General features: G+C 42.0%; 1 protein-coding gene across 3 annotated transcripts; it reads right to left on the bottom strand.

Annotated features, from left to right (window-relative positions):
* Positions 1-1,157: 1,157 nt before the first annotated feature.
* Positions 1,158-24,619, bottom strand: LOC137873374 (CREB-regulated transcription coactivator 2). Of its 3 annotated transcripts, none has more exons than XM_068711574.1 (16): positions 24,457-24,619; positions 21,705-21,806; positions 19,084-19,200; positions 17,844-17,905; positions 14,707-14,775; positions 11,246-11,364; positions 10,545-10,574; positions 8,773-8,852; positions 8,445-8,494; positions 7,835-8,103; positions 6,707-7,152; positions 5,866-6,120; positions 5,576-5,776; positions 2,782-2,853; positions 2,225-2,426; positions 1,158-1,797 (listed from the first exon to the last, which is right to left on the bottom strand). In XM_068711574.1, exons 1-16 carry the CDS (start codon positions 24,616-24,618, stop codon positions 1,577-1,579), a joined length of 2,457 nt encoding a protein of 818 aa, XP_068567675.1. In that variant the 5' UTR covers position 24,619; the 3' UTR covers positions 1,158-1,576. The 3 variants fall into 3 exon arrangements, with proteins under 3 accessions (XP_068567675.1, XP_068567676.1, XP_068567677.1); XM_068711575.1 differs by having other exon boundaries at positions 10,545-10,571; XM_068711576.1 differs by lacking the exon at positions 14,707-14,775.
* Positions 24,620-25,000: the final 381 nt, after the last annotated feature.

Here is a 25,000-nt window from a genome sequence, read left to right as displayed (position 1 = left end):
TACATTTGGTCTAAAAATAGTTTCTTCAAATGTTTGATGTCCGTCCAAAACCCCAAATCCTTCATTCACTCTGAACCAATCAATGTTGTGATAATCCATCGATGGTTTCAGATTATAAACTGGTTATATTTATATCATCATTTAATCTTTTGGTCTTTTTATTGGACAAATATCTCTTTCAGAAACGGTGACGATCAGTTCATCGAGAACATAATCTGATCAAAACAAAGGTCTGATATCAAAATAGTGCATTTGAGAGCAGAAGTTTGAGGCTTTTGGCACTTTGGGGGAAAATGTTTCTCTTAAGATGCAGATTTGTCCAATCAGGGTCCAGACTGGACCTGAACCTCCATGTGGTGTTTCTTTCCCCTGGTGTTCAGAAACCTTGTGATTCATGGTTTCATATCAGATGCATCGTCACGTTTGTTCTTTAGAAGACACTTCATGAAGCAGAGGAGAGACCACTGACCTGAGATCAGATAGAACACGTCGCTGAGCTCATTTTAGACTCTTCAGAGAACCTGGAGAGGTTTTTATAGAAGAATTATTGATTCAGATACATTTCATGAATATATTATTATAGATTTTTTTTTAAAAAGCGTGAGAAGTGAGAAAAAAAATATTATTTTACAAAGTAAAAATGTTTTGTTAACATCTCAGAACTCACATAGAAGTACAACTAACGTATCAACCAAATTAATTTGTTTTTAGTAGTTTGAAATGACTTTAAACAGAAACAACTGATCAAGTTGTTTGTTCAGTTTTAACGTCTCTGTAGAAACAAAACTTTAATACAAGACAAAAGTCTATTTGTGAAGTTTTTAGTCGGATTAGTCGACTTCTGAACTAAAGAAAAGCTCAAGTGTTCTATGTGATCACATGATCGATCAGGACGATCAGAACCATCAGAACCATCGAGACCGTCGGAACCATCAGGACCGTCGGGACCATCAGAACGCAGCATGTCGGGCTTTAAGCTCCTCACAAACATCAACAACCAGGATGTGTTCTGACCAATCAGGTCTGAGAGGAGTCTGGTAGATATATATATAAAAACATATGTTTATATATATGTATATATATAAAAACATATATATATATATATATATGTGTATAAAAACATATATATATATATATATATATATATATATATATATATATATATATATATATATGTGTGTATATCTCAGTGGCTGATGAAGCAGAGAAAAACAAACATGGACAGTCTTGGTCGTGGTCTTCCTGTGGAGTGATGACCAGAACAGTCTGGGGGGGGGTGCATAATTCTTCAAAGCGCTGCTGGTTTACAGACATAAAGCCGACGTCACGTGAGCGCTGTATTCCTGCAAGTTTGCGTTAACTGAGTACTTTCCATAAACATGCAGACTCGTACAAGCTAATGCCGGAAAGAGAAGCGTCAGTTTTTCTGGACTTCAAGCACAGCGAGAGCGGTTTGAGTTTAAAGGAGAACTCTCCTCCTCCGGTTCACTAAGAACCTGGACTGAGATCTGCAGGCCGGTCTCGGCCCTCTCTCCACCTCTTAGGGTGGTCGTCTCTTCAGCCGAACGTGGGGGGGTCACTTCAGCCGGTCGGATCTGAAGGAGTCCTCCACAGCCGGGTCAGCGAGCATCAGGTCTCCGTCCAGCATGTCCAGAGCCAGAGGGTCCATCCTCAGAGGGTCCATCCTCAGAGGGTCCATCCTCAGGGGGTCGTCCAGGGAGAACGGGTCCATCTCAAAGCCGGGAACGTGAGACAGAGCGCTGGCAATCTCTTTAGACAGACCCGGGGGGGAGTCTCCTATGGGGGGGATGGAGGGAAAGAGGGAGAGAAGGAGGGAGGGAGAGAAGGAGGGAAGGAGGGAGGGAGGGAAAGAGGGAGAGAAGGAGGGAGGGAGAGAAAGAGGGAAGGAGGGAGGACATGTTAACTTGAAAGAACAAACACTACAGAACCTTTTTATTATATATTATATATGGATATACAGTATATACACACACACACATATATATATATATACATATATATATATATATATATACATACATACACACACACACACACACACACACACACACACACACACACACACACACATATATATAAATACACAAATATACACAGCGTGACTACATATACACCTTGGTTTCAGTTCTACTGTTACATGAACTTGTTATAAGCTCCAATACCTCAAACATCAGCTGCTCTCATTCATTCTAAATAAACTCACCAGTGAGGATGATGTTGGGCACGTTGTGTCGTCCGTCACCGCCGCCATAGTTCTGGTTCTGGTTGTTGAGTAGCTGCTGGTCTCCAGGGTCCTGCAGGTCCAGGTGTCCCTGGGTGTTGGAGAGGTACTGGTTCTTGTCACTGCTGCAGCTCAGACCGCTGTGGTTCAGAGACAGACAGTCGGCCTGGTTCTCTGCTGTGAACTGAAGCAGAAGAGAACCGATTCCTTCATTCCTTTATGTGTTGATGATGAATGTTTGTGATAAACTGAAGGATGAAAAACGTATAATCTTTTTACTTGTCACTTTATTCTTACAGAATATCAGAGTTCTTTTCTCAAAATGAGACCCTCATCCGCAGGTCCGTAATAAAACTAATAGTAATAATAATACCAGTAATAAATGCTACTAATGCTACGACATTTAGAATCACAATAGATGACCGAAACTTGATTATTTCAGCCTTAAAAGTCAACTCTATTTCTTGATATATATCAAGGGGAGGGGGCTTGTCGTAGCCTTTAGTTGGCAGGTAACGTTGTGAGTGGAGCTGGGTTACCTGCTGTGTGGATCTGCCTGTGAACTGGAGACTCAGATAGGGGTCGTCCAGTAGAGAGTTGAACAAGGCATCCTGGAAAGCATGGAGAAAACGAAGAATGGAGAATTTACGCTGTAAATGTTTCTGACGGTGTTGTAGTAACACTGTGAATGTTTCTGATGGTGTTGTAATCACACTATGAATGTTTCTGACGGTGTTGTAGTCACACTGTAAATGTTTCTGACGGTGTTGTAGTCACACTGTGAATGTTTCTGACGGTCGGTGTTGTAGTCACACAGTGAATGTTTCTGACGGTGTTGTAGTCACACTGTGAATGTTTCTGATGGTGTTGTAGTCACACTGTGAATGTTTCTGACGGTGTTGTAGTCACACTGTGAATGTTTCTGACGGTGTTGTAGTCACACTGTAAATGTTTCTGACGGTGTTGTAGTCACACTGTGAATGTTTCTGACGGTCGGTGTTGTAGTCACACAGTGAATGTTTCTGACGGTGTTGTAGTCACACTGTGAATGTTTCTGACGGTGTTGTAGTCACACTGTGAATGTTTCTGACGGTCGGTGTTGTAGTCACACTGTAAATGTTTCTGACGGTGTTGTAGTCACACTGTGAATGTTTCTGACGGTCGGTGTTGTAGTCACACAGTGAATGTTTCTGATGGTGTTGTAGTCACACTGTGAATGTTTCTGACGGTGTTGTAGTCACACTGTGAATGTTTCTGACGGTCGGTGTTGTAGTCACACTGTAAATGTTTCTGACGGTGTTGTAGTCACACTGTAAATGTTTCTGACGGTGTTGTAGTCACACTGTGAATGTTTCTGACGGTCGGTGTTGTAGTCACACTGTAAATGTTTCTGACGGTATTGTAGTCACACTGTGAATGTTTCTGACGGTATTGTAGTCACACTGTAAATGTTTCTGACGGTGTTGTAGTCACACTGTGAATGTTTCTGACGGTGTTGTAGTCACACTGTAAATGTTTCTGACGGTATTGTAGTCACACTGTGAATGTTTCTGAAGGTGTTGTAGTCACACTGTAAATGTTTCTGACGGTATTGTAGTCACACTGTGAATGTTTCTGACGGTGTTGTAGTCACACTGTAAATGTTTCTGACGGTGTTGTAGTCACACTGTGAATGTTTCTGACGGTGTTGTAGTCACACTGTAAATGTTTCTGACGGTGTTGTAGTCACACTGTAAATGTTTCTGACGGTATTGTAGTCACACTGTGAATGTTTCTGACGGTGTTGTAGTCACACTGTGAATGTTTCTGACGGTCGGTGTTGTAGTCACACTGTAAATGTTTCTGACGGTGTTGTAGTCACACTGTGAATGTTTCTGACGGTCGGTGTTGTAGTCACACTGTAAATGTTTCTGACGGTATTGTAGTCACACTGTGAATGTTTCTGACGGTGTTGTAGTCACACTGTAAATGTTTCTGACGGTGTAGTAGTCACGCTGTGAATGTTTCTGACGGTGTTGTAGTCACACTGTGAATGTTTCTGACGGTCGGTGTTGTAGTCACACTGTAAATGTTTCTGACGGTGTTGTAGTCACACAGTGAATGTTTCTGACGGTGTTGTAGTCACACTGAAAATGTTTCTGACGGTATTGTAGTCACACTGTGAATGTTTCTGACGGTGTTGTAGTCACACTGTAAATGTTTCTGACGGTATTGTAGTCACACTGTGAATGTTTCTGACGGTGTTGTAGTCACACTGTGAATGTTTCTGACGGTATTGTAGTCACACTGTAAATGTTTCTGACGGTGTTGTAGTCACACTGTGAATGTTTCTGACGGTCGGTGTTGTAGTCACACTGTAAATGTTTCTGACGGTGTTGTAGTCACACTGTGAATGTTTCTGACGGTCGGTGTTGTAGTCACACTGTGAATGTTTCTGATGGTGTTGTAGTCACACTGTGAATGTTTCTGATGGTGTTGTAGTCACACTGTGAATGTTTCTGACGGTCGGTGTTGTAGTCACACTGTAAATGTTTCTGACGGTGTTGTAGTCACACTGTAAATGTTTCTGACGGTGTTGTAGTCACACTGTGAATGTTTCTGACGGTCGGTGTTGTAGTCACACTGTAAATGTTTCTGACGGTATTGTAGTCACACTGTGAATGTTTCTGACGGTGTTGTAGTCACACTGTAAATGTTTCTGACGGTGTTGTAGTCACACTGTAAATGTTTCTGACGGTGTTGTAGTCACACTGTAAATGTTTCTGACGGTATTGTAGTCACACTGTGAATGTTTCTGACGGTGTTGTAGTCACACTGTAAATGTTTCTGACGGTGTTGTAGTCACACTGTGAATGTTTCTGACGGTGTTGTAGTCACACTGTGAATGTTTCTGACGGTGTTGTAGTCACACTGTAAATGTTTCTGACGGTATTGTAGTCACACTGTGAATGTTTCTGACGGTGTTGTAGTCACACTGTGAATGTTTCTGATGGTGTTGTAGTCACACTGTGAATGTTTCTGACGGTGTTGTAGTCACACTGTGAATGTTTCTGACGGTCGGTGTTGTAGTCACACAGTGAATGTTTCTGACGGTGTGGTAGTCACACTGTGAATGTTTCTGACGGTGTTGTAGTCACACTGTGAATGTTTCTGACGGTCGGTGTTGTAGCCACTTATGTTATGAATGTTTCGGACGGTGTTGTAGTCACTTACGTTGTGAATGTTTCTGACGGTCGGTGTTGTAGTCACTTATGCTGTGAATGTTTCTGACGGTCGGTGTTGTAGTCACTTATGCTGTGAATGTTTCTGACGGTCGGTGTTGTAGTCACTTACGTTGTAGAGGTCGGTGGCCAGGTTGTGGCTGATCTGCTGGAGCTGTGGCAGACCATCGGCTCGGTGCTGCTCCGCCTGTTGCTCGGTTTCCTGTTTGACGTGACACTGAGAGGAGCTCTGCACACACTGATCTGTCGGCCTCTCGTTCTTTACCAGCTGCGAGTTCACTGTGTTCACCTGCTGCTCCATCGGCCTCTGTTGCTGCAAAGAAAAGCACCATAGTCACTTTTTCAGCTGAACTGCACAGGAGAATGTAATTTATTGATCTTTTCATCCATCAATTGACCTACCGATCCAAAGTGCTGCTGCATGTGCTGGTTGTGTGAGTTGCGTAGGTTCTGCATGTGAAGCTGCTGCTGCTGCTGCTGAGCGTTAGTCCGCGGCTGCTGGAGGTGGTGCAGCTGTTGGTGGTGCTGGTTCATTTGAGAGGGTTGCTGACCCGGCTGGGAGCCCTGCAGACCGGGGAGAGGTTGGTGGGACTGGCTGAGCGGATACGGAGGAAGCCTCTGGTCCAGAGGCAGTTTGCTGGTGTCCAAAGGGACGCCCTGGAGGGGGAGGGGGTCGGATGTATCATCTCACAGCATATGTATATATTTATCAATATATTGCCCAACTGGACGTTAACAGTGCCGATTTGATCGCACCACAATTAAAAGTTGTCTTTGCAGCAGTTTTGAAACTGGTTTTATGAAAGAACCACAAAATACCAGACATTGAAATTGAGCTCTCTTAGTCTCCTTGTAAAGTTAATAATAGCACTCTTAGTAGTAGCAATATATTTATTATTCTTCCTTAAATATTTTATTCTCTGTTGGAGATAAGGATTACAGATTAAGAATAATCATCTTGACTGTGGATCAGCATTTGACTGAGCTTTGAAACAATCAAACATTTAAACTTTTTGCAAGCAATACAGTTCAAGTCAGGTGAATAAACATAGTGTGAACATTTTATGTAAAATATTTAAACATTAAAAACTCTGAGACTCTGTGCTTGGTGCAACAATATCACAGCATCATGTTTCCTTATTTATTATTATCATCTTAACTTCTCTGAAGTGTTGACGATGATCTAAAATGATTCTACAGATTATTTCTATTCCTCATCGATGAAGAAACACAGATCAGATACCTGTGTGATGGAGGACAGGGTGGGGGAGATGGTGGGGGAGAACTGTTTGTTGTGATGCCTCCGTGACTCCCCCCCCATGGGCAGGATGAGCGGGGAGAGCTGCGCCCGTCTCCGTGGCGAGGTGTTGATTGGCGGCTGGTTCTGTCCGCTGAGCAGCGGTGAGTAGGAGGAGCCAGAGCTGTAGGCGGGGTTACCGCTGGACACCGACTGCAGGGAGGAGTTACTGAGGGAGGAGTGCAGCGATTGGCTGCTGAGGGAGGATGGCAGGGAGGGGGAGGAGCTGAGAGACGACTGCAGCGAGGGGTTGCTGAGCGACGAGTGCAAGGAGGCGGAGCTTAAAGAGTTGGAGAAGGAGTGGCTGCTCAGCGATGACTGGATGTTGGGGTTGCTTAGTGATGACTGCAGGGAGGGGTTACTGAGTGTGCTCTGTAGAGACGCAAGGAGACCTGAGGGGGACAAAGAAACACCTGTGAACACAAAGGTCCTCTCAGAAAAAGAAACATGAGACCTGGTTTAGGACCAGAACCAGGAACAAGACCCATGCTGCTCCAGCTTGGGTTTTCAACATCTTATCTTTCCTTGGTAAGATGTTTTTACATTACTCTTAGGTATTCAAACTTCAAGCTATCAACTTGAGTGTTTCAGGTTCCCCTTGAGGCTCCAGGTGACACGTCAGCACGAGGATCCAGACTCCGGTTAAGAGAGTCGGGCTGCAGCTCACGTTGAGGCGACAGCAGCTTCCTGTCACCTCACTAGCGATGAAACATTTTCCGACTGCACTTCCGCCCACAAAAACCCTCCCTTTTCTCTGTAAAGGCTAAACTTAGAGATGTACATCCCCCGTGGTTTCATCTCTTCCCCTCTCACCCACAGACTTCCTCTGCTAACCTTCACATTAGTCACTTAGCTGAGACCTTGATCCAGATCTCACGTCTCTACAAACCGAACCATGACATTGACAGCTTCTCCATGGAGGTCCCGCTTCATATCTGACGTGACCTTAACATAAGAGTGAAGAGCTAAACTAAACCCGGTCAGCCAACTGAGACTGAATTCTTTTATTGTTTATTTAATCCTCCGATCAGAACCTTCATCAGTCCAGAGATCTTAAAGTGGCCCTGTGTGTACCTGGTGTGTGGTGGTGGAAGCTGCCGTTGCCTCCCTGTGAGTTGGCGGCATTGATGCCCAGCTGAGTGAGGGTGGAGGCCAGGTTCCCCGTGCTGCCCCCCCCGCTCAGAGAGGAGGATCCTGGGTAGCCGGGCTCGTCCTGATCCAGTGGCGTGGGCAGCGGGGAGGGGAAGTGGAGGCTGGACAGATCCGGAAGAGAGCCGCCGGTACTGAGGCCCGACGGGACGCCGTGAGTCGGAGTGGACGGCTGCTCCGGAGACGTAAAGATACTGAAGGGAAGACAGCGGGTTAACATCTGATATACTGTAATTCAGTTCCATAGTCAAATGTAATGAATGTTTTCATACAGTACTATAACCCTAACCCTTCACACATAATACTGCAGTTCACTTATCCACAAACATCTGATCCCACTGTGTCCTCTTCATATTATCATAATATATAATAATAAGATAACTTTCGTTGACATTATGCGTTGTGTGATGTGCTGTATGAAAGGAACATGTAATATCAGGTGAGGGTGTAACACCGGTGTTACCGATAGAACTGGAAACTTTACAACAACAGGTGAACAAAGAGACTCTCGTAATGGAAGAGTCCGTCGACTCACTTGATGCCGGGGACTTCACAGGACTTTGGTCGGGACGACAACAGAGGCAGCTGGAGAGAAAACAAAAGTGTGTTTTTATCTTTTATTTACCTTTTCAAAACCTGAAACAGATTTCAAAATGAGAGCGGTTACGTCTGATAGCGTTATCAAACATAACATTATCATTTACAAAACTCTTTACACAACACATTTCACATTTTGAGGAAAAAAAAACATTGTGTCATTTATTTTTTTATATTTTAGTTTGAGTAGCTTTTTGCATAACAAATGTGCCAAAGAATGTGTACAGACAATATTAATGAAAGAGATTAAAGAATAACACAAATACCTTCTTGGTGTCCCAGGCTTTGAGCAGCTTCCCCTCATCCAACACATTCTCTTCAATGGGGGGCACCGGGTACGGAAACACTGAGGGGACAAACATCATCACATCAGAAGAAGAAGAAGAAGAAGAAGCTTATACATGTCAGAAGAAGAAGAAGAAGCTTATAGATGTCAGAAGAAGAAGAAGAAGAAGAAGAAGAAGCTTCTAGATGTCAGAAGAAGAAGAAGAAGCTTATAGATGTCAGAAGAAGAAGAAGAAGCTTATAGATGTCAGAAGAAGAAGAAGAAGAAGAAGAAGAAGCTTCTAGATGTCAGAAGAAGAAGAAGAAGAAGCTTCTAGATGTCAGAAGAAGAAGCTTATAGATGTCAGAAGAAGAAGAAGAAGCTTATAGATGTCAGAAGAAGAAGAAGAAGAAGAAGCTTATAGATGTCAGAAGAAGAATAAGCTTATAGATGTCAGAAGAAGAAGAAGAAGAAGCTTATAGATGTCAGAAGAAGAAGAAGAAGAAGCTTATAGATGTCAGAAGAAGAAGAAGAAGAAGAAGAAGAAGAAGAAGCTTATAGATGTCAGAAGAAGAAGAAGAAGCTTATGGATGTCAGAAGAAGGAGAAGAAGAAGCTTATAGATGTCAGAAGAAGAAGAGGAAGAAGAAGAAGCTTATAGATGTCAGAAGAAGAAGAATAAGCTTATAGATGTCAGAAGAAGAAGAAGAAGAAGCTTATAGATGTCAGAAGAAGAAGAAGAAGAAGAAGAAGCTTATAGATGTCAGAAGAAGAAGAGGAAGAAGAAGAAGCTTATAGATGTAAGAAGAAGAAGAAGAAGAAGAAGAAGAAGAAGAAGCTTATAGATGTCAGAAGAAGAAGAAGAAGAAGAAGCTTATAGATGTCAGAAGAAGAAGAAGCTTATAGATGTCAGAAGAAGAAGAAGAAGCTTCTAGATGTCAGAAGAGGAAGAAGAAGAAGAAGAAGAAGAAGAAGCGTATAGATGTCAGAAGAAGAAGAGGAAGAAGAAGAAGAAGAAGAAGAAGAAGCTTATAGATGTCATCAGAAGAAGAAGAAGAAGAAGAAGAAGAAGAAGAAGAAGAAGCTTATAGATGTCAGAAGAAGAAGAAGAAGAAGAAGAAGAAGAAGCTTATAGATGTCAGAAGAAGAAGAAGAGGCTCGTCCCTCGTCTTACATTATGTGTCGGTCACAGTCTGACGTACATGTTGAAAGGTGTTTCAGGAATGTAGCTGTGGTAAAGAGTGAAGTGGAGCTTTGACCTCGGACCATGACATGTATGACTTTCTTCTGATCTGTGATTGTAGAAGTTAACGAGGAAGAGTGTTGCTCCATATTCTAGTAAAAAGGCCGAGTCCTCTCACAAAGCTCAGTGTGGTTTCACTTTTGAGAGGAAATGATCTCATGTTGCAAATCAAAGGTTTGTTGCCAAATAATATGTGAAAGTTACAAGAACTACTTGTTTATACAGATATTCATACTTCTAACTTAAAAGTCCCTTCTCCTCAAACATTGAAAATAATCAGCAGATGAATCATGAGTTTAGATCTTTGATGAATACTGAGTCTGCACACGTTTCATTTATCAGTTTGATGTACAATCAAAGGCTCTGAATTCTTTCTGAACATTATTTGAGTCCATACATGTTTTATCAAAACTAACAAACGAAGCTGTGAATAAACTCGCGAGTGTTCATAAGTTCATGAGTTCAGATCTTTGAAAGTTAAACTGCCTGAAAGCTGACAGTGGATTGTGAAAGTGTTTTTATAAAACTCACTTCTTCTGCCCTCTCCATCACTCTGACCTGCTGGATCACACACACACACACACACACACACACACACACACACACACACAGACACACACACACACACACACACACACACACACACACACACACACAGACACACACACAGACACACACACACACACACACACACACACACACAGACACACACACAGACAGACACACACACACACACACACACACACACAGACACACACACACACACACACACACACACAGACACACACACAGACACACACACACACACACACAGACACACACACACACACACACACACACACACACACACACACACACACACACACACACACACACACACAGAGACAGTTAGACTTCTTTTTAGAATTAACTAGACGATCTGTCAGAAAACACAGAAGAAGAAGTAAAGAAACATGACAGAATGTGTTTGTTCCTTCATGTTTCATGCTGGTCCACAGGATGTTGATGGAACTGGTTTCACACACATCTGTGTAACATTCTACATTTACATAATGAAAGGAGCAGCACAGTGTTGCTCTGTAGGGTAGGGTAATGTAGGGTGACGGTTAGGAGAAGAGGAGCATTGATCATCAGACATCTGAACCAAGTTCATCTTCAGTTTGAGTGTCTCTCTCTCTGACCAACATGTATGAGCAACATGTAGATGTTGTTGTTTGTGAGTGCTGCCTCACCGCTGCGTCTGCTGCTCTGGGGGATGAGACAGGGGCTTAGGGTTAACCCTCCTGTGGTGAAGGGGTCTCCTGTGGGAGGGTTCATCACGCTGGTGTGGAGGGCCGAGTCAGAGTTTGTCCTGAGAGGAAAGAAAAACTCACTGTTAAGGGATGCGAGGAGAGAGAGGAGGAAAGTAAGGAAGTAAAGAAACAGTTCACCTGCTTCTCTTCCTCATTGTGAGCATCTAATGTGGCACACTGACAATAGAGTGTATTATCTAGCTTGTTTTATATATATATATATATATACACACATACACACACACATACATAGAGTGTTTCTGTTACTAATAAGGTGATTGATGGGTGATCTGGTGGCCGGGCTTTGGCACATTGGGCTCGAAAACCACAATGTCGGCCTATCACCTCTCTGGTGGGGAAGGAACCAGAACTAGATATAGTTCACCTCCACGCATGGTTCTGGAACTGATCTGAACCCAACTGGTGTTTTTTTGTTGGACTTCTGTGCTGCTCATGGATTGGTCATAACCAACACCTTGTTGGAGCAAAGGGCGGTTCATAAGTAAACTTGGTACCAAAACACCCTAGACAAAGATCTATAGTGGACTTTGTAGTCGTATCTTCAGATGTCTTGGACACTCAGGTGAAGAAGGAAGCAGAGCTGCTAACTGATCACCACCTGGTGGTGAGTCAAGTCTCTTAATTGTCATTTCCTCGCTCCTCGCTTGAACCGGAAGTTGTTCTGCTCCGCCATATTGACGGCCGTCCCAAAGCTCTTATTTAGCTCGGAGGAGCAAGGATCGAGGAGAGAGGAGTGAGGAGAAAGGAGTGAGGAGAGAGGACAGAAGAGGGATCTCTGAGGAGCCATGAGCGAGGACCCACGAGAACAGGCTTCCAGGAAGTGTTTTGACGGCGGACACGCCCCCTCTTTGTTCATCAGTGATGTGATTGGACGCTGCAGCTGATCGGACTGATACGATTTTTTTCAACATGAAACAGTGAAGACAGATCAGATTAAACTCTAGTTTATATTTTATATGTTTTATGATTCAGTATCTGGTTTAAATATATGTTCATAGATAGAACAAAAGGATCACAAACTACTTTCTTCATTTGTTAGAAAGATTTGTCTTTTCATGATCTGATATTTCATTTATGGATATAGATACAATTAAAGTCAGAGAGACCTGAGAGACTAAACACTTTATATATATATATATATATATATATATATATATATACATATATATATACATATGTATATATATATATATATATATATACATATATATAGATATATATATATATATACATATGTATATACAGATATATATATACATATGTATATATATATCTATATATATGTATATATATACATATGTATATATATATATATATATATATATATATATATATAGATATATGTATATGTATATATATATATAGATATATATGATATATATATATATATGTATATCTATAGATATATATACATATGTATATATATATAGATATATATATATATATATACATATATATATACATATGTATATATATATAGATATATATATACATATATATATACACGTGTATATATATATATATATATATATATAGATATATATATATATATATATGTATATATATATGTATATATATATATATATATATATATATATATATATATATATATATATAGAGCTGGAGAGACAGACTACAGAGAGAAAACACCTCTAGTGATGATTACTGTGTGTCTTTATAAGTTTTTAGTATTATTAGTTACTATTATTAAGTACAGTGATCATGTGAACAGACACAAACTTATCAAAGTCTCTCCAGCTGTTAAAGCCGACTGACAGCTGATCCAGCTGTGATCAGATGTGATCAGCTGTGATCAGCGGCCGCCGTCATCAGAAACAGACGTCTCTTCACGTGACGCTTCAGAGGAAAGGACGTCTCGTGTCTCTTAGAACATATTTCCTCGTTCCTCTCTCCTCGCATGGTTTCCTCCATGCATCCCTGGTGGGAGGGACTAAGACGTAAAGAAAGGACCCAAGTGAGGGAACCGGGGATGCAATTAAGAGACTTGGGATGTACCCCTGGCAGGACCAAGCATGTGATGAGGGTGAACTGGGAACATCTGGCTGAAACCCCTGTCTAAGAGGTCCTCAACTCAGACCTCTGGAAGAATTCTATTTGATGCAGCTCGAGGGAGGTTGAGGACATGGAGTCAGTCTGAGCCATGTTCAGAGCCTCTGCTAGGAGCTGTGGTCAGAAGGTCATCGGTGCCTTTCAAGGCTTTAACCTAAGAACCTGCTGGTGGAGACCAAACACACGTTTCCAGTGCGTGTTGGCTTTCACCAGGGTTTTCTCTTGTCACCAATCCTGATTGTGGTTTTCATGGACAGGATTTCAAGAGGGGAGGACAGTGTCCGGTTTGGGGACATCTTTTAGCAGATGAAGTGGTTCTATTGTCTCTTTCAGAAAGTGAACTTCAGCAGCACCGGGAGGGGGGGGGGGGGTTTGGAGCCAAATTTGAAGCGGTCGAGATGAGAGTCAGTACCACCAAGTCCTCTGGGCTGGGAGTGAGTCACTGCTCCAAGAGAGGGAGTTCAAGTATTTTGGGCACCGCCCTTTAGAGGTTTCCTGGGTTAAACCCAGAACACACGGGGTTCCCCAGGAGGAGCTGGAATACAGTGCTGGACAGCCAAGTCCCTTGTTTCTGTCGTCCATTTTATTTGAAGTCTTTGAATGTTTTTGTATTGTTTGATATTTGTGTTATGTGGTGTGATGACCTCTATCTCGACCCAGCTAGTTAGACCCTGTAACTGTATTTTGACGTGATTACATTACTAATAACTGACTTAAGTTTGTTCTGTTCTTTCTGGTTCCTTTGTAACTAAATGTGCTTATTTATTACTTTAACTTGTCTGCTCTCCTTTGAGTCGGGCTGTAACAGATAGAACATCTTAGTGGGATTATCCTGGCTAAATAAAGGTTAAATAAAAAATAAATGTGTGACATATCGCTTCCTACAGTCCTACAGTTTGTGCTTCGTTTGGTGGCATTTCTAATGTAATGATAATATGCATAATGATATTCATAACATATTCCTGCTCAGAGTCTGTGTCGCTCACGGATTAAATATCGACTGTAGAGTGACGCTCGGGTCTGAAGTTCAGTTACCATGGTGACACACTAATAACCAAACGTCAGAATTTGAGGAGTTGGGAGAGAGAAGGGTTTGGGTCCACCACTCTGGTCTTTACGGGAGTATTTACACAAGAGCTCAGGTGTGTGATTGAAAAGCTTCTCTCTGAATCAAGTCAGCCAAAGAAAGAAGAAATAAAATGCCTGATAGGACATACTTTGAGTTAGGACTTCCACTCTAAAAGGGGAGCTGGAGGATGGCCAGCAGAAGGAAGGGAAGGGGAGTAAAGAGGAGGAAGAGGAGGATTCACCTGTTGAGTGCAGTGCTGGGGAGACGAAACAACTGGCTTTTATCCCCGGGGAAGTTTCCAGACCAATTCCTTTTCATGATCGACAAGAACAAAAAGTTATTTCCTCCACCGAGCAAGAACATTGAAAAGAGGACAAAATGGGGAGAAGAAAAAGAAGAACGTGGGCTCGAAGAGCAAGCAAAGGAGGAAGATGAAGGAAGCGAGCAAAGGATAGAAGGAGGCTGGCGTGTTTCCTTGTGACTGTGTACCAGCTAAAGACTTATGATACCACTGATAGTGGTCACAATGTCCAAAGGAAAAAAGGACCTTTATTAAGTGTTGCAAACTAGTGATTAATCTGTCAATTCAATTTAGTTTAGTTTGTATAAAAATATCATAAAACTGTGAAAGTAGTCCAATACAATGCCTTGTAAACAGATAGTTTACTGGGATATAAAAGAGTCCCGACCCAGAACACATTGAAGTTAGTCTTTATAAAGTGTACCTCTGTGCAAAGAGCAGCAGGCCTTTTAAGTTTGAACTGTATCTGAGGACATTTATTTTTTGTTTACCTCTCGTCTCACACAATGGTGGAACACATTGTTGGGTTTGGTCTTTTTACAATACTAAGATATTTATTCTTCAGCTGGCATGAACACCACAGAAGAGCTCAGACAAACTTCATCCTGCTGAGCTGCATTTACAAGAACTGGACCTCCAACCTGGCAGGATGACCGCCCGGTTACCACGAACCAGAACCAAACATATGAGCGATAACTCAAAGGCAAAGTGCAGGTGGGATGGCTCTATGACACTTTTACCAGAAATCTGATGTTTACAAAGATGGCTGTCGGTGGTTGGCGACCTGACAAAGTGACAGCTGGAGGAGCCGAACCCAAACAGTTTTTACTTATCAGACTTTAGGAAACGGTCTTGTGTGTGTTTTGAAGTGGACCTCTGGAACAATGAGTCTCTCTCAGAGGGTAAGAGTTGTCTTGTTAGAAGAAAAAACAGAAAGAATGCAGGCAGGCCAAAATGAGTTGACTGGAAACTGGTTGTACAAAACAGAAGAAAAGCCAAAAGGAACAAAAGGGACAGATTCCCAGAAAGGACAAAGACTCAGGTTTAAAGACGACGATAAAATAAATTCCTGTTAGTTGTCTAGAGGTTAGTGTTGCAGAGAAAAATTAACCGAAGAAGCAGCCTCAGTAGGATCCATGAAAACCTCTGTGAAGTCTCAGTGTCACCTCGTGATTCTGATTCAGTCAGACGTCAGAGGGACAGAGCAGTCTTTAGGTGGAGGTTCAACATGTTGCTCAAGGACACTCCAGCAGGAGGGGAGGGGTGAACTTCAGCTAAAGGACAGTCTTTCTACTAACAGCACCTCACTGTCAAAGTCCTGGTTTAGTTTGGTCTCTGCAACTTTCTAACACAAATGAGATCTTTAAAGTTTCTCTATTAAACATCCAGATCATCAATATGTGACCAATAACTATCGTCTATAAACATGTAGAGGAGTAAAGTCGACCTGATCAGAGAATTAAGTCTCTCTGTGTTTGTTATCAGAGCTCCACCTCTCATTGTTCACATAGCCGGCCGCGTGCCTTTTAGTGCATGTGAACGTTCCTGCACGTTACTGCATGGGAGCGTACCTTTAAGTGCACGTTATTGCATGGGAGCGTACTTTTACGTGCACGTTATTGCATGGGAGCGTACCATTAAGTGCACGTTATTGCATGGGAACGTACTTTTACGTGCACATTACTGCATGGGAGCGTACCTTTAAGTGCACGTTATTGCATGGGAGCGTACTTTTACGTGCACGTTATTGCATGGGAGCGTACCTTTACATGCACGTTACTGCATGGGAGCGTACCTTTAAGTGCACGTTACTGCATGGGAGCGTACCTTTACGTGCACGTTATTGCATGGGAGCGTACTTTTACGTTCACGTTACTGCATGGGAGCGTACCTTTAAGTGCACGTTACTGCATGGGAGCGTACCTTTACGTGCACGTTACTGCATGGGAGCGTACCTTTTAGTGCACGTTACTGCATGGGAGCGTACCTTTAAGTGCACGTTACTGCATGGGAGCGTACCTTTACGTGCACGTTACTGCATGGGAGCGTACCTTTTAGTGCACGTTACTGCATGGGAGCGTACCTTTACGTTCACGTTACTGCATGGGAGCGTACCTTTACGTGCACGTTATTGCATGGGAGCGTACCTTTAAGTGCACGTTACTGCATGGGAGCGTACCTTTACGTTCACGTTACTGCATGGGAGCGTACCTTTTAGTGCACGTTACTGCATGGGAGCGTACCTTTAAGTGCACGTTACTGCATGGGAGCGTACCTTTTAGTGCACGTTACTGCATGGGAGCGTACCTTTAAGTGCACGTTACTGCATGGGAGCGTACCTTTACGTGCACGTTACTGCATGGGAGCGTACCTTTACGTGCACATTAGTGCATGCGAGCGTGCCCCACTGTTTAGCTCATTGCTCTGCTCTCATAAGGAGGTTACAGCTGATGTTACTTATTAGCCCTGTTTCGTATTGACCACTTTTAAAGCGAACCTGGTTAAATAAAGATGATATCATATAAAAAACAGGGTTTCTGCAGATTCTAATAAAACAAATTTAAGACACAAATTAAGAATTTAAATTACCTGGACATTTATTTAATAATTATCGAAAAATGTCAGTGAATGAGTCTTAAGAATAATCCAATTTATAGGTCAACTTGCTTCCTGAGATCTCAACATGTTTCAGAAATGTGTTTCAGATGTTGGACATTAAATGTGAGGAGTCATTTTGGGAACTAACAAGTCTGCAATAAGACATCCTGTTATCTAATTCTTTGATTAGATATTTTCTTACGTAGATCACAATTTTCACACATAAATACAGAGAGGACGACTTCAGGTGAGTAAAAGAACACTGACGCTTCATTGAGTTTTGTAAGACCTGAAGATAAATGTGTTCTTACACTTCTGTCTTCATCTAATCGACTTGTGTTGTCTGAGGCATCACAAAGGCTTCAGAAAGGTTTTCAGAGCAGAGCAGACTCAAACAAGATGCTTTGGAAATAACAAACAGGCATCCCTGTGGACAGCCACGTCTCCACGGAGACAGACGGGTGGGGGGGAGACAGTACCTTCTCCAGCTGGGGTCAGGAGGCGGGGACAAGTAGGCGGAGTTATATGGCGAGCTGTCCACCTGAGGAAACCATTGGTTAAGGAAGACAAATGATCCTTTCTCATTCTACTTCAAGTTCCTACAAAAGTGTCTTTATGACCTCCAGAAGCTTCATTACAGAAGTGTAAAGTAAGCAGCAGAGAGTACTCTGGGTGTTGTACTCTGGGTGTTGTACTCTGGGGTGTTGTACTCCGGACGTTGTACGACGCTCTGAAGGCTGTGAACATCTCCTCACACAGAGTAAACTCTCTGTCTCAAGGTATCAAGTATCCTGATATCTTTTATTGCTCTGTCTATAGAGCTCCATTAGAACACATCAGTGAGCCTCAGTGCTGTTCCTTCATCACCATCAACACATCCACATTTTGACTCAATCACACGTACAAATACTCACTAGAGCACCAAATGTGGATTCAGCCATCACTGAAAATAGTAGTCACTACTTCCTCCTGTCTATTGATCAAAACTACAGAGATTACTGATGAAACTACGTATGTGTGTGTCCTTAGTAGGAACTAATGGGCTTAGAGCTGAGAGATACAGACAGGAAGACAGACAGGTTTGAGAGACGAACATGTTGGTTAAAAAAAGAAAAACATGAAATAACTTCAGCCTTAAACTTCTTGTCGGTTTTGATCCGACAGTAGACTAAAGGATACTTGTAGGTTTAGATCTGACAGTAGACTAAAGGATACTTGTCAGTTTAGATCTGACAGTAGACTAAAGGATACTTGTAGGTTTAGATCTGACAGTAGACTAAAGGATACTTGTAGGTTTAGATCTAACAGTAGACTAAAGGATACTTGTAGGTTTAGATCTAACAGCAGACCAAAGGATACTTGTAGGTTTAGATCTGACAGTAGACTAAAGGATACTTGTCGGTTTAGATCTGACAGTAGACTAAAGGATACTTGTAGGTTTAGATCTGACAGCAGACTAAAGGATACTTGTAGGTTTACATCTGACAGCAGACTAAAGGATACTTGTAGGTTTAGATCTGACAGTAGACTAAAGGATACTTGTCAGTTTACATCTGACAGTAGACTAAAGGATACTTGTAGGTTTAGATCTGACAGTAGACTAAAGGATACTTGTAGGTTTAGATCTGACAGTAGACTAAAGGATACTTGTAGGTTTAGATCTGACAGTAGACTAAAGGATACTTGTAGGTTTAGATCTGACAGTAGACTAAAGGATACTTGTCGGTTGCGGTACGGTCGGACTGGTGAGATGAACCGGCGGTCCCTCTGGACTCGCTCCACCAGACCATGATGCCGAGTGGACCGGTTGGACTCCAGAGTGGAGGGGAAGGAGCCCTAAATGAAAGAGAAACAGAGATCAAATTGGGATTTTGTTTTGATGTGTGCATTTATTCAACAATTCTAATGTCCCTCACTGCAATAAAAAACATCAATGTAGAGAAAGAGAGAAACAACAAACAACTCTCTTATCAGAGCTCCACTGGTTTTTAACAAATCTATTTCCAGGACATTTTAAGAGAACACCTGTTGGTTCTATTGCAAGTCCATCATAACACCATTTACTACGGCCGACTTTGATTTGATTCTTACAGTAATGAGCTGGGTTTGTACAGGTGTTTTCTTTCTATTTTAGAAAAGTTGTAAAACAGAACTGCTGCTCACACAACTTATATATTGTCCCTGAATGTAGCTCAGCGTTCATATGATGGATGGAGGGAGGGATGGATGGATGGATGGATGAATGGATAGATAGATGGATAGATAGATAGATGCTTTATTACAACCTACGTTTTCCTCCAGGACAACTCAATGTTGTCCAGGACCTTTAGGGTAGCTTTTTACTTTACAGGACCTTTTCATTGACTGTTTTTTTGTAAGTAAAATATCTGAAACGGGAGGAGGACCAGAGGAAAACCTGAAACACACTTCAAAGATGTCCGGCGGGCTCGTCTATGATTTAAAGGTTCGATAGCGACCTCTCACCACTTCCTCTATTCAGCTCAACCCCTTTTAATTACTTCATCAAAATGAAAAAAATATTTTTTAGAGTACTTCTCTACTCTACAAACAGACCAGCCAGATCTGAAGTGGTAACTAACTAGTACTGGGCGGTATGACTAAAAATGTATATCACGGTATTTTTTTTCCTTGTTAACGCATTAACACTAAAAATTATTTTATCGAGCGTTTAATTATTAAGCACATTTTTAACACAAGAACCAGCAGCTAGCGGTGAACAGCTGTTTGTGTGGCTCCTGCTTCCTTCACCTACATTCCCCTGGGTCCTAAGTCCCTCCATGTACAGCTTCTTATCACCCTCTATGTACAAACGTACATGTATAACTAATACCACACATAGTACACAGTACTCAACACGTACATGTATAACTAATACCACACATAGTACACGGTACTCAACACGTACATGTATAACTGATACCACACATAGTACACGGTACTCAACACGTACATGTATAACTAATACCACACATAGTACACGGTACTCAACACGTACATGTATAACTAATACCACACATAGTACACGGTACTCAACACGTACATGTATAACTAATACCACACATAGTACACGGTACTCAACACGTACATGTATAACTGATACCACACATAGTACACGGTACTCAACACGTACATGTATAACTAATACCACACATAGTACACGGTACTCAACACGTACATGTATAACTAATACCACACATAGTACACGGTACTCAACACGTACATGTATAACTAATACCACACATAGTACACGGTACTCAACACGTACATGTATAACTAATACCACACATAGTACACGGTACTCAACACGTACATGTATAACTAATATATACATAGTACACGGTACTCAACACGTACATGTATAACTAATATATACATAGTACACGGTACTCAACACGTACATGTATAACTAATACCACACATAGTACACTCTGATCAGCGTTACATATGTGTCTGACCAAAATACAAAATATGTTTTTGTAGAGTTTTTAAAGTTGTTTTGTTTGTAATATGTATAATAATCATCATTTAGTTATCACGGCTGATAATTTAACAAACATAAAAACATGATGTAGATATGTTTACAGTTTTCAAGATGTACATTTCAGATTGCATCTATGAACACATGAACATAACTCACGTGTTCTGCTGAGGTGATGTAAGTTGCTCATGTTATCACCAGCGGCATCATCAGTGGCTCCAAACTCACAAAACGTCAGATTTTTTAAAACCGAAACACTTCAAACAGACGCAGCTCCTCTGTTGATCACAGACTCTCCTGGTTCATCTCCGGTCTCTCTCTGTTCCCCCTGCGTCGCTCTGTTCTGTTCTTTAAGTAACGACGGAGCCTCTCCAAGCTGCTAGCAGACTGTTGGGCTAACGGCTAGCTACTGAGCTGTACCCAGCATGCCGTTCGGCAGTGAAATTTTATAAATGTATAATTATTCGTGTTACAAACTGTTGTGTGCCGTGGTGTTGCCCTGTTAAAGAGCGTTAGTTGTGGGTTGTTAATTGTTGTGTTATAAAGTTAGAACCATAACTTAGGGGTCCCTCTCACTACATAAGTATCTCCGACCACAGCTCTCACAAAGAACAATATATTTTGCTTCCTGTTGAAGAGTGACAGCAGTTGTTTCGGCTCTACCGGTATGACGGTGTATGAAAAATTCATATCATACGGGAAATTAAAACCGGTATACCGGTTGAACCGCCCAGCCCTAACCCTAACCAACCCTAACCCTCTTGAGGAACAAGTTGTAGACGTCAGAAACACAGAAAGTGTATAAAAACTACAGAAACACAGAACGGATGGTTTCAGTCACCTGGAAGTCTTGAGGGCTCCGGCCTATCTGGTTCACGTTGGGCAGCGAGCCGCCGTAGTAGAGACCCTGAGTCCTGGAGAGACGGAGCTTCTGGGCCTGAAGCTGAAGAGAAGAACAAGAACATGACGAGGAGAACACAACGACGACAACACAACGACGAGAACACAACGACGACAACACAACGACGACAACACAACGACGACAACACAACAACGACAACACAACGACGACAACACAACGACAACAACACTACGACAACAACACAACAACAAAAACACAACGACGGCAACGAGGGCAACGACAACACGACGACGACAATACAATGACGAGAACACGACGACGACAACACGACGACGAGAACAACGAGAACACAACGATGAGAACGCGACGACGAGAACGCGATGACAACACAACGACGGCAACAACAACACAACGACGACAACGAGACCACAACGACGACAACACTACGACAAGAACACAACGGCGACAACACGACGACAACAACACAACGGCGAGAACACGTCGACGACAACGCGACGACGACAACACAATGACAACAACACGACGTCGACAACACGACGACGACAACACGACGACGACAACACGACAACGAGAACACGACGACGAGAACACGACGACGAGAACACGACGACGAGAACACAACGTCAACACAACACAACACAACGACGACAACACAACAACAAAAACACGACAACGACGACACAACACAACGATGACAACACAACACAACGACAAAAACACAACGATGACGACAACACAACGACGAGAACACAATCAACTTCAACTTCGTGAAGCTCACACGCTCAGTCCGGCCTCACGACGGGCGTTAAATCTGCCGACAGTAGCTCATCACCATTACATTACATTACGGTCATTTAGCAGATGCTTTTATCCAAAGCAACTTATAATTCAGTATCTATCTACACGGGAGACATTTTTTAGGTTAAGTGTCTAGGTTAAGTGTCTTGCTCAAGGACACATTGACATGAGACTAGTAGAGCAGGAGCCGGGGATCGAACCGCTGACCCTCTGATTGAAAGGCAGCTCTGCTCTCCACTTCGCCACAGTCACCCCCTCATCATGGGGACAGGGCGCCGCAGAACTGGCTGTTTCAACAGAAGCACGGTGGCAAACCGCGGACGGCGCATTTCTGATTTCTTTCTCCGATGTCTCCATCTTTGTTTTGACCAACTTCCTCCCAATTAGGCTGACCTCACCAGAGAACAACTCAGCCCCATCTAGTGGACTGAAACAGCTATTATATTATTCTAGTACCAAAAAGTTTATACTTTATATAATAAAAGATCGATACCTGGCTTCTGTGTATCGATACTATATTGCCACGCAAAATATCGCGATACTATGCTGGATCGATTATACTCCACCACTAGTACTCTATTATCCACGGCAGTAATTTAATACCCCAAATCAGATTCTGATTATTAATAGAAAATATAATCAACAAAACTAACTGACCGTCTGTCTGGTACCAAACACACACACACACACACACACACACACACACACACACACACACACACACACACACACACACACACAGAGTAACTGACCGTCTGTCTGTCACCATGAAACCAAACTGAGACGTTTAAACCTGCTGGGAACGAGATTCACAATAAATAAAGCATAACAGAAAAAGTTAACTAGCCACAGCTTGATTCACAGACTGTGGAGGCTGCACACAACAACCCGTTAAACATGGAGCAACATATTCATCCTGCATACAAACAAACCAAGAAGAAGATCGGCTAACAGGAACAACTAAATGAGCTGTAATATAATAAACATCTCCTCGCTCTACGACCACAACGACCAACGGAAATAAACGTCCCCGTAGACGTCCGTCAACACAACGATGCGTTCAGGGGCGAATCGACACAGAGTTCTTGTTAACGAGGTAAGTTAAAGATAACTAACTTAACTAAGTTAGTTCTTGTTAAAGAGGTAAGTTAAAGATAACTAACTCAACTAAGTTAGTTATTGTTAAAGAGGTAAGTTAAAGATAACTAACTTAACTACGTTAGTTCTTGTTAACAAGGTAAGTTAACGATAACTAACTCAACTACGTTAGGTCTTGATAAAGAGGTAAGTTAAATAGGTAAGTTAACGATAACTTAACTACATTAGTTCTTGTTAACTAGGTAAGTTAAAGATAACTAACTTAACTAAGTTAGTTATTGTTAAAGAGGTAAGTTAACGATAACTAACTCAACTACGTTACCCTGAGAGAAGTGATGGGCTTTCAGAGCTTCAGACTCTTTAATATGAGTCTCACTTGATGGCCGAATCTCTCAGAACATCATTATTAGTTAAACGTGTTAGATTATGTTGTTCTTGTTAAATAGATCTGTAGAAATCATCCTGTAAAGAAGTAACACACTAAACTCCTCGATGTTTGAACGGAGTTCGGCGGGACGTGACAGCGACGTTCACGTAAACAACGTAAACAACGTAACATAGTAAACAACCGAGCCGTCGCAGCTAACGCGTGCTAACTTACGCTAACGACGTAACGGACAACAACACGTCGAACAGAAGCAGACACTTCTCCGAGTTACGTTGTTCTGCACTAACACAGTTAGTGAGCAGACAGACAGACAGAACCTGCAGACAGACAGACAGACAGAACCTGCAGACAGACACACATAGACAAACAGACAGACAGACAGACAGACAGCCCCCCCCCACAAGGCCTCTCTTCCTCCTGTCTCACCCTGGTGGAGGTGATGTCCATCATGACCTCCTGGAAGGCCGCCGTCTCCTCGGCCTGTCTCTGCGTGTGAAGCGCGATCTTCTCACTAAACTTCCGAGGGTTTGAAGACCCGGACCCGGAGCCCGAGGCGGGTCCTGGTCCACAGCCTCCTGTCGCAGACATCTTCACGGAGCGGACCGGACGACGTGACGTAGTGGAACGATTCACCAGAGAGACGAAGGAAAGAGAAGAGGTCTCACTCTGGAGTTTTTTCTGAGACCAGAACATTATATCAATACATTATATTATAATATCATATAATATATTATAATATTATATAATATAATATATTATAATATAATATGATATAATATTATATAATACAATACAATACAATATATTATAACATAATACAAGATAATATATTAAAATATAATATGATATAATATAATACAATATATTATAACATAATACAATATAAAATATTAAAATATAATATAATACAAGATAATATAATACAAGATAATATAATATATTATAATACAATATATTATAATATAATATA

Source organism: Cebidichthys violaceus, unplaced genomic scaffold, assembly GCF_023349555.1.
Source record: "Cebidichthys violaceus isolate CVI_PGR_0920_01 unplaced genomic scaffold, fCebVio1.0.p SCAF_163, whole genome shotgun sequence".
In the NCBI taxonomy this organism is placed as follows: Eukaryota; Metazoa; Chordata; class Actinopteri; order Perciformes; family Stichaeidae; genus Cebidichthys; species Cebidichthys violaceus.
The sequence above is the reverse complement of the archived record's forward strand: the minus strand, read 5'-3'. Positions and strand labels throughout refer to the sequence as shown.

Coding starts and splice junctions, on each gene's coding strand:
- LOC137873374 (XM_068711574.1), bottom strand. CDS start 24,618: ATGTCTGCGACAGGAGGCTGTGGACCAGGACCCGCCTCGGGCTCCGGG. Junction 21,807..24,456: donor TGGACATCACCTCCACCAGG/GTGAGACAGGAG, acceptor TCTTCTCTTCAG/CTTCAGGCCCAGAAGCTCCG. Junction 7,153..7,834: donor CTTCCACCACCACACACCAG/GTACACACAGGG, acceptor TGTCCCCCTCAG/GTCTCCTTGCGTCTCTACAG.